General features: G+C 46.4%; 1 protein-coding gene across 8 annotated transcripts in view; it reads left to right on the top strand.

Annotated features, from left to right (window-relative positions):
• The window catches only part of MINDY4B (MINDY family member 4B), an 80,560-nt gene that overhangs the window by 45,487 nt on the left and 19,872 nt on the right, over positions 1 to 15,201 (top strand). For 4 of the 8 annotated variants that reach the window (XM_030215914.1, XM_030215910.1, XM_030215915.1 and 1 more), the window contains exons 2-6: positions 397 to 424; positions 1,567 to 1,633; positions 6,972 to 7,091; positions 9,817 to 9,911; positions 12,287 to 12,452. In XM_030215914.1, coding sequence (XP_030071774.1) covers positions 1,592 to 1,633; positions 6,972 to 7,091; positions 9,817 to 9,911; positions 12,287 to 12,452 — 423 coding nt within the window. In that variant the 5' untranslated portion in view covers positions 397 to 424; positions 1,567 to 1,591. Of the gene's footprint in view, positions 1 to 124; positions 258 to 396; positions 425 to 1,566; positions 1,717 to 6,971; positions 7,092 to 9,816; positions 9,912 to 12,286; positions 12,453 to 15,201 lie in introns of those variants that run through there. The other 4 variants (XM_030215909.1, XM_030215912.1, XM_030215907.1 and 1 more) reach the window with 4 other exon arrangements.

Here is a 15,201-nt window from a genome sequence, read left to right as displayed (position 1 = left end):
CTCTTCCTCTTAACCCTTTAGCTGCCTAGCCTACCATCCCTGCTCTATCCCTCTATCCCTCTCTGCCTTTCCCTTCCCCTCTACCCCCCCTCCCCCCACAGCTCGGTCCTCAGGCCGACGGCAGGTGAGGACCGAGCTGGGTGGGGGGAGGTAGGGGGCCAGCTCTTCTTTAAGAGGTGTAGCATGCTGTAAATGAACTCTTTAGACAATTTCACATATGCGAATATAAAGAAAGCAGCTCAAAGTTCTGCCTTAAGGTACGGATGGTATGAGGCTAGTGTAGTTTGTATTTAAACTGAAGGAAGTTTTAGTCAGGCAGAAGTAGATTTTGCTACATCCACTTAACAAAGTGTGCAGTCCTTCACATTGATCTCATTCTCTCTCTACCATTTGCAGATTGGAGTCCAGCAAAGCAGCTAAACAGGTAAGACAACTGAATTTGATCAAAAGCATGTGGCAGCGCTTGTGTGCAAGTTCATTCCTCTTCTCTCTAGTAAATTTAAAACAAATTGGAGAAAATCTTTCTTCACCCAATGCGTAATTAAACTCTCGAATTCGTTGCCGGAGAACGTGGTGAAGGCGGTTAGCTTGGCAGAGTTTAAAAAGGGGTTAGACGGTTTCCTAAAGGACAAGTCCATAAATCGCTACTAAATGGACTTGGGAAAAATCCACAATTCCAGGAATAACATGTATAGAATGTTTGTACGTTTGGGAAGCTTGCCAGGTGCCCTTGGCCTGGATTGACCGCTGTCGTGGACAGGATGCTGGGCTTGATGGACCTTTGGTCTTTTCCCAATGTGGCATTACGTATGTACTTATGTAAGAGATGGACCAACATCAAGCTACACTGAGATTCTCCAGGAGGAAGTCGAGAAGAATAACACAATAAGTAGAAGCACATTTGTGCCTACCAGAAAAAAAGAGCACTGATCCATCTCTTGGGCATTTTGGAAATAAGAGGCCCTTTTACTAAGCTACGTAGGTGCCTACACGCGCCCAACATGCATCAATTTGGAATAACTGCCTGGCTACCGTGTGGCCCGGGCGGTAATTACCGGGCATTAAAAGGCATTCTATGTGCATAGTTACCACCCCATAAACACATGAGACCTTACCGCTAAGTCAGTGGGTGGCGGTAAGGTCTCAGACCCAAAATGGATGTACTTCAGTTTTCATTTTGCCGCACGTCCATTTTTGATCAAAATTTTAAAAAACGCATTTTTACAGTGCACTGAAAAGTAGATCTGCGCGTTTCCAAAACACGTGCTTACACTAGCGCAGGCCATTTTTCGGCGCACCATAGTAAAAGGACCCCTAAATGACTCCGGATAGAGGGATATCCTTTTCTTTAACCACATTGCCAGGACATTATGAACAACTGTAAACTGCAAGCAAGAAGCAACTTTGAGAGCTGAAACACAATTTCTTGCACTACTTAAAAGTTACTGTAGATCAGTGAGCTCATAGTGCTAAACCCAGAAATATTTGCATTTGTATATTTTTAAGTAACTAGCTTTATTTTGAGAGATGCTGCTCAAGACATCCATTTCTTCTCTTTCCTTAAAGAAGGACCAAGCGAATCAGAAATCCGATGATGTCTGCGAAGGTGAGAGAAGAGCCCCTCAGTCTACAGGTAGTAAGAAACATGCAATCCCTGGCACATTGACAGTCCCTGCCAGCCTGGGGGGCCAGCCTATCTCAATAGAAATGGCATTGGTAAGGATATTCAATTACATGCATACCAACTGAAATCTAGTCTTACCTATAAGGAAAGCTCATAGAAGCTTATCTGTTGCCAACATTAAGGGTCTGATTTCATTTCTAACTGACAGGGAAAACACAACAACATTTCTTGATTTGTTTTGTGTCATTTCATTCCAGCCCTGTCTCCACCAGCTGATAGCACTTCCTCCATCTCATAATACTAACTCCCTTGCCCAGCGTATGAGCCCCAAATCCACTGCATCCATCCAGATCCAACTTAATCTCATATATACCTGGGATAGACTAAACGAGGCGGGATCCATGACTAGTCACTCCAGCCCTGCTTGTGCCATAAGAGGGTATGTTGGGATCAAGCAGAGGCAAAGGCTGGGGGTTTGCATGGAGGGGGGCAGAGGAAATGTTATCAGCGGGTGATGAGGCTTCCTCAGGGGGAAGGGACAATGTCTTATAGCTTAGCCCTTATCCCTGGTAGTCTGGTGACTTTCTTCCCTCTCCCGACCCTGACCCAACTAGATCCTAACCCCTCTCCCACCATCTCCAACAATAAAGCATAAAAATAGCTGAAGATGACAAAGCTGGAGGTAGAAGTAAGTGGTATTTGTTCCTGTTTTCAGGTATGGGGGGTTTAAAAAGGAGTCATGGGTCAGGGGATGCAGCTAAGACACCAGGTAGGTTTCTTTTAGGGGGTGCCACCAGACCACCAGGTATTTTACTATTGGGGGATAGGGGGTCACGGAGAGGGAGGCCAGCCAGTGCAGAAAGCAAAAAGACAGGGTGTTGGCGCTGGTGTGAGAGAGGGGGTGCTGCAGTCCTCTCAACCAACCCTTCTATACTGCCCCGGACCTGGCACAAAGTTTCCCATGCACAACACGTGGCTGTGGGATAGTTAATGATCACATTAACATGCATTTTAATGCTGTCTGCGGTAAGGTTTCTGTGCGAGTTAACATATGCACTGAAACCCTTTTCTGCATTGCTATCCCATGGCATCCCTGTGTTAAGCTCGCAGTAACTACACGAGAGGTTTTCTGCATCAGTCCTTCAGTAAGAAACGTGAAAATTGTTGAGAATGGACTGAAAGGGAAGGATTCACACACCAGGAACAGTCTGTACCTCTCCCCCACCCCCCTCACCCTCCACATCTCTCAGATTTGGATGCTTAGTACTTAGCATTTCCTCTGGCTGCAAACATAGTGAAGTTACTTACCGTGTTTCCCCGAAAATAGGACATCCTCCGAAAATAAGACCTAGTAGAGGTCTTGCTGCAATTTGAAAATATAAAGCCTCCCCCGAAAATAAGACCTAGCAGGGGAGGCCTTATTTTTCGGGTAAACATCGGGGTCACCCCCCCCCCCCCTTCGATCGCCGGCTCCCCCTGCCCTCAGTCGCTCCCGGAACTAACCTCTTAAACGTTTCCTTTCACCATTCATCTTCGCAGCAGGGCAGGCCACTCCTTCCTTCCGTGTCCCGCCCTCGCCTGACGTTACGTTACGTCAGGCGAGGGCGGGACACGGAAGGAAGGAGTGGCCTGCCCTGCTGCGAGTGCGAAGATGAATGGTGAAAGGAAGCGTTTAAGAGGTTAGTTCCGGGAGCGATTGAGGGCGGGGGTAGCCGGCGATCGAGGGGGGGGGGGGGCTGGCAATCTTGGGTGGGGGGGCGACCTCAGGTGGGGGGGGGGACCCGATGTTTCCCCGAAAAATAAGGCCTCCCCTGAAAATAAGACCTAGCGGGTCTTGGGGAGCAAAAATTAATATAAGACAGTGTCTTATTTTCGGGGAAACACGGTACCTCTAACAGAAGTTCTCCATGGACAGCAGGATAAATCAGCCACAGTTTTTTTTTTTCTACCCCAACCTGAGCCTTCTGTATGCACAGCAGATGCTTTTCCACTGAGCTCTAGTCCTTCCCCTAATCCACTATCCTGCAGCTGCATTCCAACCCCACTAGTGGATATTTAAAAATAAATATTTTTAGTGAAGGGAGAAGGCATTCGGTCAAAAGAATCAACCCCGTTCAAAGAGCAGCAGTTCAAGTGCCACTTTAAACTGGCTAATCATACCAATTACTATTAGTGTCTGTGTACATTTTATAAAGTTTGTTGAAAAGCTGACATTACCACATCTATTTAACATTTTGGGGTATGGCATCAGTACGCTGCCACTGGTCCGCCCGCACTTTTTTTTTTTTGTTCAAATTTTCAGCTTTAGTTGTAACATGGTAACATGGAGGGGCATTTTCGATATGATATCTAAGTCTGAATTAAGACATTTTGCTGAAAACATCGCAATCCAACATCTAGCCCACAGCCATAACTGAACCACAAAAACTTATATATTTCTGGTTCGATTATGGCTTTGAGCTAGACTTTTTCATGCTCAATACATCCGTCTGTAAGTACCATTTTTGAAAAAGAATCCTCAGGGGAAAACATTGACATTACAACGTGCTGCGACGTCAGACTCCGTCCAACTGGAACTAAGGATGCATGCAGCTTTCACAGCACGACGAGGATGAAGAAGTTAAAGAAGACCGCGGCTGGGCTGGCGGGGGGTTGGGGTCCCCCGCCAGCTGAAGCAATATTTTAAAAAGCCGGCAGGAGGAAGCAGACCTCGGGGGTAGGTGACGGCGGTAGGCGGGGGAGGGAGTGTTAACGGCGGTAGGGGGGAGGGTTGACAGCGGTAGGGGGGCGGCGGCGGCAGCCGGGGGGGCTATAATATGCCCCCTCACTCTAGCCCCTGCCCCCCCTACCGCCGAACCTCAGATACGCCCCTGCTGACCACTAGGCTACTCCATCCACTTGCTTGCTGCTTTCTTAGGAATAGCCATAATATCTGGAGCTGTCATAAAGACTAGTATCTGTCACATCTTTGGGATTAAGAGGGGATCATGCCTTAATCCCTACAGTGGTCAGATGGTCAGTGAGGGGCACTTTTTTCTGACTTAGTCAAAACTGAAACAAGTCTAGAAATAAAAGTACTTCTTTTTTGCCATGGACCTTTTTTCTGTTCCATTATCGCTGAAAAACATCTAGATTGTAAACCCACCCAAAAACATGCCTCCAGTATGCCCCCTTGCAATGTGGATGAACTCGGTGAAAAATGTCCCAATTCTGCCTTTTCAAAAATCACAATTCAGACATTTTGGTGAGAAAAATGTCCATTTGCTGCTTTGTGCCACTTTTGAGATGTTTGTTTGCTTTTGAAAATGAGCACTATAGTAACATAGTAGATGACGGCAGATAAAGACCTGCATGGTCTATCCAGTCTGCCCAATAAGATAAAGCCATAGCATGTGTTGCAATGTAAAACATATTCTTGATCTTTATCTGTCCTTGCCATTTTCAGGGCACAGACCATAGGAGTCTGCCCAGCAATGATATTCCCTAATTACTGGAGTTGCCATCGAAGCCCACTCAATCCATCCAGATCTGTCTAGCCATAATCGGGGCACAGATCGTAAGTCTGCCCAGCACTCTCCTTACTTCCCAACTACTGAAGTTACCATCTAAGCACCTCTAAGTCTTGTTTTGACTCCATTCCTTTTCCATGCCGCATGTAGCTGGTACATACATGTGCCTTCCTGCATGTATTTTAGAAAAGGCTTTACATCAGCAGATCATCTTCTAACATACTATCAGAACTGCACACATCCTGGCCCGGACGTCTCAGTTCTGCTTTTTACATTCTATCTTTAATAAATAGAAATAAAAGAAAATAAGATGATATCTTTTTATGGAACTAACTTAATACATTTTTTGATTAGCGTCTTCAGATCACTCTACATTCTATCTAAAATGGAGCTAATATTGCATAAGAATCAGTGCCATGAGCCTATACACTTACTTTGTACAACGTGTACATCTCCGGGCACTTGAGCAGTAAAAAGTTGGTTCTATATGCTCCAGTGACAGATACCAGATCGCATTATTAGCTTACATAGGTACTTTTTAAGTATGGACTTTGCACTCATTTTCAAAGTGAAAGTACGCACATACTTTGAAAATCACCTACAGAAAAGCACTTGCACACTTTTGCAACAGATTATTTGTGAGCAGGTTTCTAAACCAAAATGTACACTTTTGAAGATTGAAAAGTGGCCCCATAGTTCTGTAACAGTTCACCTGCCAATTGTGCACAGAAGTTCTAGAATGCCAGCACCTAAGTGCAGGGGCAGACTGACCATTCGGTCAACCGGGCTGTGCTCAAGGACCCAGAGGCTCTGCCCGAATGCTTGGCATGCCGCTGGTGATCTAGTGGCCTCAGCGGGGGGGGGGGGGACACGACATGTTCTTTCCTGCCCGGCCCGCTGGGCTGCTGCTATTCCCCCCCCCGCCCGACACCACTGTGTTTTCAAAATGGCGGCCGAGACTCCCTGCGGAACTCGCGAGACTACCGTGGGAAGTCTCGGCTGCCATTTTGAAAGCATGGTGGCACCAGCAGGCGGGGGAATAGTGGCAGTGCAACGGGCAGAAAAGAACATTCCCACCTCCGTGCAGCGTGACCCCCCCACCCCCGGGTGCATGCCGCTTGGGGGGTGCTGCGCGCAGGTCAGCGTCATTCGTTTCCATGCTCCCTCTGCCCCGGAACAGGTTCCTGTTCTGGGGCAGAGGGAGCATGGAAACAAATGACGCTGACCGGCGCGCGGCCCCCCCCCCCAGCGGCATGCACCCGGGGCGGACCGCCCCGCCCCCTTGGTACGCCACTGGTATGGTATAAGTGCATGTGTCTAAATGTAGGCACGTTGCTGCCGACTTATGCTAACCTTCTGTAAGAGCATTTATGCATGTAAGCACTGTTATAGACCAGGCTCACAGCCCACAATTTGGGCACCCGGGCTGAAGCACCATTATAGAATTGCACCCAGGAACGCCTCCTTCAATTATGAATCCAGGTTGGGCAATTTTCAAAATACCCATTTTCTTGGGCAAAGCACTGTTTTGCCTGCAGAAATACCTTTGAATATTACCTCAAATAATCATCTTTATTTCCCAACAAATTTATCTGCAGGTAGTGAAAATAAGAAAGTCCTTGTATCACATGCCCTTTAAAGATAAAATCTCACTCTTTTATTAGGAGTCAAATAGTCACATATAGCAGTTTAATATACAACAGTTTAGACTGTAATTCTGTGCACCAAATACTTGTTTTGTTTTTAAAGTCATGATAACTATTTTCCTGCTGGAAATCACAAGAGATTGTCTTTCAGTTCAAAGAATTCCTCATCCTTCTCATCCTTTTAATCTTAAGCACCTACGAATGATACTATGTGGCAGCACATTCCAAGTCTTCAACTACGAATGGAGAAAAGCATATTTTAAATTTCACGACCCTTACTCAGACCTCTCATATGCCCTGGAAGCTGAAAAGGTAAATATTACATTAATGCAGATCACATAGAGGGGCATTTTTGAACGTGGACGACCATTTCTAAGGGCACCCATCTGTAAGGACGGTGCCACGAAAGTGCAGGGAAACCCGTATTATCGAAACAAGATGGGCGTCCATCTTTCATTTCGATAATACGGTTGGGGCCACCCAAATCTCAACATTTAGGTCAACCTTAGAGATTGTCGACCTAAATGTTGAGATTGTCAACCTTAGAGATGGTTGTCCCCAGTTTTCGGCGATAAAGGAAACCGAGAACACCCATCTCAAAAACGACCAAATCCAAGCCCTTTGGTCGTGGGAGGAGCTAGCATTTCTAGTGCACTGGTCCCCCTGACATGCCAGGACACCAACCGGCACCCTAGGGGGCACTGCAGTGGACTTCAGAAATTGCTCCGAGGTGCATAGCTCCCTTACCTTGTGTGCTGAGCCCCCCCAGAAAACCCACTACCCACAACTGCACACCACTACCATAGCCCTTAGGGATGAAGGGGAGCACCTACATGTGGGTACAGTGGGTTTGGGGTGTGTTTTGGAGGGTTCACATTTATCAGCACGTGTAACAGGTAGGGGGGGATGGGCCTGGGTCTGCCTGCCTGAAGTGCACTGCACCCACTAAAAACTGTTCCAGGGACCTCCATACTGCTGTGATGGAGCTGGGTATGACATTTGAGGCTGGAAAACAATGTTTTTTCATAACTTTTTTTTGGGTGGGAGGGTGTTGGTGACCACCGGGGGAGTAAGGGGAGGTCCGATACAGCTTGGATAGTGAAGGTTCAGATAGGTACGTGATGAACTGATTCTGTTTCTAGCTGGAAGATCTATTAAATCAATCATAATAAATAATGTGGCCAGCAAGACCGGTCAGTATGCAAGAAAAGGAGGAGAAGAGGGGTTAACCTCCGGAGAGCCCGTAGAGATCCTCATGATTACAAGGGAGATACGTGGAAACAGATAAAGTATTCTTACCTGGAATCCTCACGCTTGTACTCCTGGGAGACACAAAGTTCCATAGGTTACTACAGGTAACTTTGTAAGTCTAAGTACTTTGAAGATATGCCTCAGAATAACCTAAAAGCAAGCAAATTCTGTGGGGGAGGGGCAGGAGGAAGCAGAACACACAATCCTGGTCAAGCAGGCAGCCCAGGAAAGGAGACATGAAGCATGGGAAGGGTAAAGCAAAGCCCTTGTTACTTCCATAGGGCTGATCTATTGCATATTAGGAAGTAGCCTGAGTTGGGGGTGGGGAGAGAAAGAAAGCAGATGCCCATTGTGCCTTAAACCTGCCCTGACTGAGAGCTAGAGTGCCTGCCTGGAAGTTTCCCCAAGAAGAGAGGGAATGGGAAGAGTTTTAGCAGTAGTAAAGGAATTGCAGGGAAGTAGGTTTTTTGGTTTTGTGCCTGTTGAAACAGCAAAGAAAAGGAAGTTCATGTAGAATGGAACTAACCTTAAAGAAAGGCTGTTAGGGTTACCATACGTCCAGATTTCCACAGACATGTCTTCCCTTTCAGAGGACTATCGGGGGTCCGGGCAGTTTTTTCCAGCCAGCCTGTTTGTCCATGTTTGCAGGCTCGCTGGCTGGTGGGCTCACCTTCCCCCCCCCCCCCCCCCCCCCCAAGCCTCAGGGTGCCCTACCCAAACCTATAATGCACCCTGATGGTCTAGAGGCCTCTTCAGGGCAGGAAAGAACCCCACTCTCTCCTGCCCACTGCCGCTGACCTCCTCGCTGCCACTGTTTCTTCAAAATGGCTGCCAAGACTTCAAGCGGCAGCCTCATGTAACCATCTAAGTGATTGCATAAAGACAGGACTGAGTTTTATGTGGTGGCTGCATAACTTAGGTGGTTAAGGGCTGAAGTTTGGCACTAAGTACCAGCTCCGCCCTGGACCGCTCACAAAATAGATGGCTTTCAATTTAGCGGTCTGTGATGATATTCAGTGGCACCAACTGGTTTAGAGTTGATAGCCCTACACAAGCAATTTATCCAGCCAGGAGCCATTTCTGGTCAGTTAAATAGCATTGAATATTGACCCCTGTATTCAGTGGCGGCCCTACCATTAGGCCAACTGAGGCGGGGGCCTCAGGCAGCACTCGTAATGGAGCGGCATCTTTCCCCCTTCCCTCCTCAACTCCCCTCCACAGCTTACCTTATTTTTTGTTTATCAAAAGATGGCGGCAGCAGCAATTCTGTACCTTGGCCCACCTCTCTGACATAACTTCCTGTTTCCTTGGAGGCGGGCCGCAGTACAGAGGAGACACCGGTGGTGGCGGCAGGGCAGCGTATGGGGATCGCTGCTGCCTCTGACTTTTCAAAACAACAAGAAAAAAAAAGGAAGGTAGGCTCATTGACTTTGTTTCACAGCAACAGTCTAAAAATTGCCCCTCAAATGGTAACAAGTGTGCAGTAACTCAAGTCATTCAGGTCCCTTGCCAAACACTTCTTAGTAAATTACTTTGCCAGAGATTCCTGCTTCCCAGACCAGTGAAACCTTTCACATTCACTTTTCCTGTTATCTTAGCCGATAGGGAGAGCAAAATTGACATTCTGAATTCTCTGGCCATATGGATACATTTGCAGCCGTGGTGACTGACAGTCCTCTTCCCAAGGGACGCTCACTATTATTGAATTTAAATAGCACTGAATGTGATTCTACTTCATGGGCATAATAGAAAAGTCACATTTTATTTCTCCCTGACATCTTTCTAGGGTGGAGCAAGAGGTGTTCAGATGTCTGTACAAGCCTACATCATCAAATACTTGTTACTCATAAGAAACAGTGATGAAAATTGGTCTATGGCGAGGTGAGAAACTCTCTTTATACATCTAAGCTGATGAAATATGTTATTAGTGAACAAAAGGGCAAAGTAGATTTATGAAACAACTGGAACAGGGAAAAAGCAGAGGGCCCGATATTCAGCTGGCAGCGATCAGCGTTTTGCTGACTTCCACCAGCATTAAACCCAGAAATTCATGGGCTTCGCTATTGAAATTCTGGGTTTGTGGAGCTGGCTAATGCATAGCTAGTTAAGTGAGATATTCAGTACTTAGGGGCCCTTTTACTAAGGCGCGTAGGCGTCTACGCACCTTCAAAGCATGTCAATTTGGAACTACCTTCTGGCTACCGCGTGACCCGAGCAGTAATTCAATTTTTTTTACATGTCTGACACGCACGGCAAAAAATATGTTTTATTTTCTACTGCGTGGTGCTAACCAGGTGGTAATCGGCAGTGTATGCGCACTGACGCTTACCGCCCAGTTAACCCATGAGACTCTACCGCTAAGTCAATGAACGTGTGCCAATTTTAATTTTGCTGCATGTCCATTTTTGGCCCCAAAAAAGGCCTTTTTTGCAGATGCTCTGAAATATGGACCTATGTGCATCCAATATACACGCCTATAACAGCGCAGGCCATTTTCGACACACCTTAGTAAAAGGACCCCTTAACCAGTTATGCGTTACCGCTATAGGACCAACTTTTATGACGTCCTGTATATGTGGTTAACCTGGACGGTTAAGTGCTGAATATCAGCATTTAATCAGCTAGTGCCAACTCCGCCTCCGGGATGCCCCCAAAATAGCGGGTTTCAGTTTGGCACTAACCGGTTATTTTCAGCGGTACCAACTGGTTAAATGCTGCTGAAAATGAGCAGTTAGCCCTTAGTGCAATTTAACTGGCCAGGAGCCATTTCTGGCCAGTTAAATCATGTTAACATAAGAACATACAGATTGAAGTAAATACTCATAAAGGTACTCTCATTTAATATGGCAGTTGTAATAGCGATGAAACTACCAACGAATTGTGATGAGGAAAAGGCCTCGAGAAACCCCGTGACACTATCTATATAAATAAAATCCCCCCTCAAACGTTCTGAAGCTCACTCCGTGGCAGTGAAGTACTGAACTCCTGTACTCTGTGTAGGCTAGGCTTTGTGGACCACTCACCCTCACTCATAGACCCGCCCTCAGCCAAGCCCCATCTGCACATAAAAAGCAACCTCAACGTTCTAAACTTTGTGGCTTCAGGGTTCGTAAGTTCGAAGCTCTGTAACCACTTTTACAAACCATCTCTGCCCCGCCCTCACGTCAAAACATTATGACGTCGGCGGGTCATAATGACCACAACTACACTAAGCTAGGAAGCCCATTGCTTCATCTGTCTTTTCACTCCCCAACGCAGCCGTCATTCCCATACACTGTAAACGAAGCACGCGTCGCCCCCCACCAAATCCAACCCCCCCCTCTCACAGATGCCCGTGCACATCACCTCCCGCTCCAAAAACGCCAAACCACTCCCATGCCTCCACCCGCCCAACGCCCCTCCGCTCCCCGACATACGCTCCGCCCATCCCCAGTATGTGGACGTCGGCCCCCCCTCCATAATCGGCAACCCCCCTCTACTACCCTCCCCTCCTCTTACCGGAGTCCCAGCCGCAGAACTGAAGGCCAACGTACTTCGGAGATTCTGCTGCCTTCCGTTCTGTTCGCTATGAGCTCTGTGCCCTGATTGGCTGGTCCTGCCCTCATTTCCTGTTTCTGCAAGGGCGGGACCAGCCAATCAGGGCACACAGCTCATAGCGAACAGAACGGATTAAGGCACCAGAATCTCCGAACTACCTTGCCCTTCACTTCTGCGGCTGGGACTCCGGTAAGAGGAGGGGAGGGTAGTAGAGGGGGGTTGCTGATTTTGGAGGGGGGGGGGCAACGTGCACGTACCGGGGTTGGCCGGGGCCTATGTCGGGGAGGGGAACGGAGGACCTTGCTAGCGCCTGTTTCATTTGTGCCAGAAACGGGCCTTCATTACTAGTAAAACATAAAGGTCACTCGGGGTTGGACTCTCTCATCAAGGGCCAGAAAAACCTCATCAGACCAATTTCAACAAGCTTTAAACTTTAAACACACTTAGCTTGGTTGGAAGTGAATCTCTGTGTTCTCATCTGCCTCATAAGAACATAACCATTGCCATACTGGGACAGACTGAAAGTCCATCAAGGAGTTTTTTTTTTTTTTTTTGCCACATTGTGTCAAGGGGCAGGAGAAAGAAGATGGAGCCCATGAAGTAGAAAGGAGGACAGATCTTGGAGACGAGAGGACACAAGGGCAGCAGACCTCTCCAATAGGATGTTAGTTTGACAATGCAATGTTTTTTTTACCCTGCTCTTTATGTTTGCCTTGTAGTTTACATGGAATAAACCAAAAAGAGCAAGAAAGAAGCCTTTCAGTAGCTTTGACAGATATTCTGTGGACCGCAGGAGAGGGTCAGAAGGTCACAGTCTGTCTGATCACCCCTGAGTGTTATTTTACTGCAACCTCAGAATACAAAGCAGATAATTTTACAGAACGAGTGAGTAAACCATCATACTTGAATGGAAAATTAGGATTTTTAACAATGAAAAAAAAATCACTTAAAAAATATTCTGAAACCTAGAAATGTCTTATAGATGTCCAAGAAAAGCTGATTCACACCTCGGTATATCTATACACTGATTCTATTTCTTCTAATCTTGACTTTATTTCATCGCTGTCATGCATGCACTTACAGACCTATCTTTCATAGGGAAACTGAAATTACAATTCCCTGCCTACCACAGGGTAAAACCAGAACTGGATCAGTCGGTCCTGAAAAACAGAAGCCAATAGATAACTCTACACATGAGGTGCTAATCAGTGTTTCACTGAATCTCCTCGCATGCTTTCGAAGTTGCAATACTTAAAGGATTAATCAAAAAGACATTGTGGTAGAAGAACCATCGAGATCACACAAGTCTCATCTTCAGATAACTGTGTAATCTAGAAAGTTCCTCTGCCTCAATATCTTCTTCTTAGTCCTTAGTCACAGTGGTCATATCTGTGGGTACTTTTACCTGTGGGATTTGCACCAGTTTTCAAAATAAAAGTATTTCTTATTTTCACTTTGAAAATTGCCACAGGAAAACATAACTGAAAAATTTTCACGTGATTTTTTTTTTGCAATTGGTTTTCCCATGTAAAACTTGTGCATAGTTTTGAGAATGCAAACTGTACATCTTGTTTGTGCTCCCACTGTTAGAAATCAGGGGCGTAGCCAGACAACAGATTTTGGGTGGGCCTAGGCAAGAATTGGGTGGGCACCAAGTGTTCTCCCCCCCCCGCCCCCCCCCCCCCACTACCATCACCACCACCAAAAAAAAATCTCAGCTGGCGGGAAAACACTTCTTTCCACCTTAGCAGTCTGCAGCAGGCACGTCCTGAAAACTGAGCATGCGTAGGTATCCTGGAGAATGGCGTTTTTATTACCATCAGGGGGAAGTCTTCTGCTTGCGGAGTTTGGGATCCTCACCTGCTACCGCTAATACGTGTGCTGCTGTTGGGTGGGCCTCAGCCCTAATTGGGTCGGCCCTGGCCCACCCAGGCCCACCTGTGGCTATGCCACTGTTAGAAATACCTTCATACAATGTTCCTAAAGGTGCACAAGTTGTGAAGCAGTTTACAATATTTATGTTTAGTTATGTGAATGGGACACGGTTTCAAAAACGTATTACACCTGGGTAAATTGGGATTTGCCTTTGTAAAGGCTATTGAAAATTGCCATCATAAAGGTATCACATCCTACTAACACTTCTGTCTTTTGAAGGACTACACATGCTTTATAGAAATCCTGGGGATATTAAGTGTTGTGACCAGGGCCGTAGCCAGACACCCAAGTTTGGGTGGGCCTGGACCCAAAGTGGGTGGGCAGAACTCCGCCTTGTCCTACAAGTGGTTTGGTTTCTCCCTCTCTCGCCTGCATGCCATATGGTCTTTCAAACATCCCCTCTCCCCCATATACCTTTTAAATAGCAGATTTTCACCGGCAGCAAACAGTTGTTGGGAGTTTTTGGCTGGTGGGGCTTGGGGTCCCTGCCAGCCACATTGTAGGTGTGCTGCTACTAGGTGGGCCTGAACCTAAAGTGGGTGGGCCTGGGCCCACCCCGGCCCACCCTTGGCTACGCCACTGGTTGTGACTATGAAACATGATGCTGAATGGCTTATCCATCTGGGAGACTTCTAATGCTCTAAAATGCCCCCAAAATATGCTAGTTGACTTGGTCAAGGTCATAGAAGTCATACAAGAGTAATGTGTTCCCTAGAATTGCAGCTTTGTGTTTTTAACCACTCCACTCCACTTGTATCCTAACACATTATTATTAGTGATAAAGCAGAGCTTCCCAGACTGTGAGTTGAGACTGCAAATAGTCACAAAACCTCTGTTTGGGGTCGTGACCTGGGTGGGATCTCCATAGGTGCTTCATTATTCTGCACCTCCAGGGAGCGGGGGAAGTCACGAAATTTCATTTGGTGGGGGATCGTGGTGTCTCAGCTACAAAAAGATTGGTAAGCACTGTGACCAGGGTTTGAGATGCTGTGGATTTGCACTTATTGTTTGGCTGCTAATGCATTGTCATTAAGACTATAGCAGCTAATAGTAATTCATTAGCACCTCAACAGCAACCCTGAAGCAACTCATTAGCAGCTCCCTAGCACTGATAGCAAGGAATAGTAGCTTAAGCATCCATCAGTAGCCACAATATTGATTAGCAACTCATTGAGAGCCAAATAGCATCTCATTTGACAAACAGCAAATCACTAACAACTTGTTAGAAGCTCTAAAGCAAGTTGGTAGGATCTTTCTTTGGTAGCAAAATAACAACTCACTATCAGTTAAGCATCTACTCACTAGCTACTGATTAGCAGATCAAGAGCAACTCTGTAACACCTCATTGGCAACCAAATAACAACTTATTACCAGCTAAGTAACAACTCATTAGCATCTCATTGGCTGCAAGATAGCAACTCATTGGCAACTAAATATCAACTCATTAGCTGCTGAGTAGTAGCTTAATAGCAACTGATCTAGCAACTCATTAGACGTTCATTAGCAACTCATCAATGGGTTTTTAGCAACTTATTGGCAGCCAAATAGCAAGTTATTAGTACTTTATTAGCAGCTCTTTGGCTGCTAATTATCAACTCATCTGATTAGAGGCTCAATAGTGTCTCATTAGCACCTCATTGTTGTCCAAATAGAAGACTGATAACTCATCAGCAGCTCACTAATAACTCTACCACTACTG

This window comes from Microcaecilia unicolor, chromosome 10 (assembly GCF_901765095.1).
Source record: "Microcaecilia unicolor chromosome 10, aMicUni1.1, whole genome shotgun sequence".
In the NCBI taxonomy this organism is placed as follows: Eukaryota; Metazoa; Chordata; class Amphibia; order Gymnophiona; family Siphonopidae; genus Microcaecilia; species Microcaecilia unicolor.
This window is presented reverse-complemented; position numbering and strand designations above follow the sequence as displayed.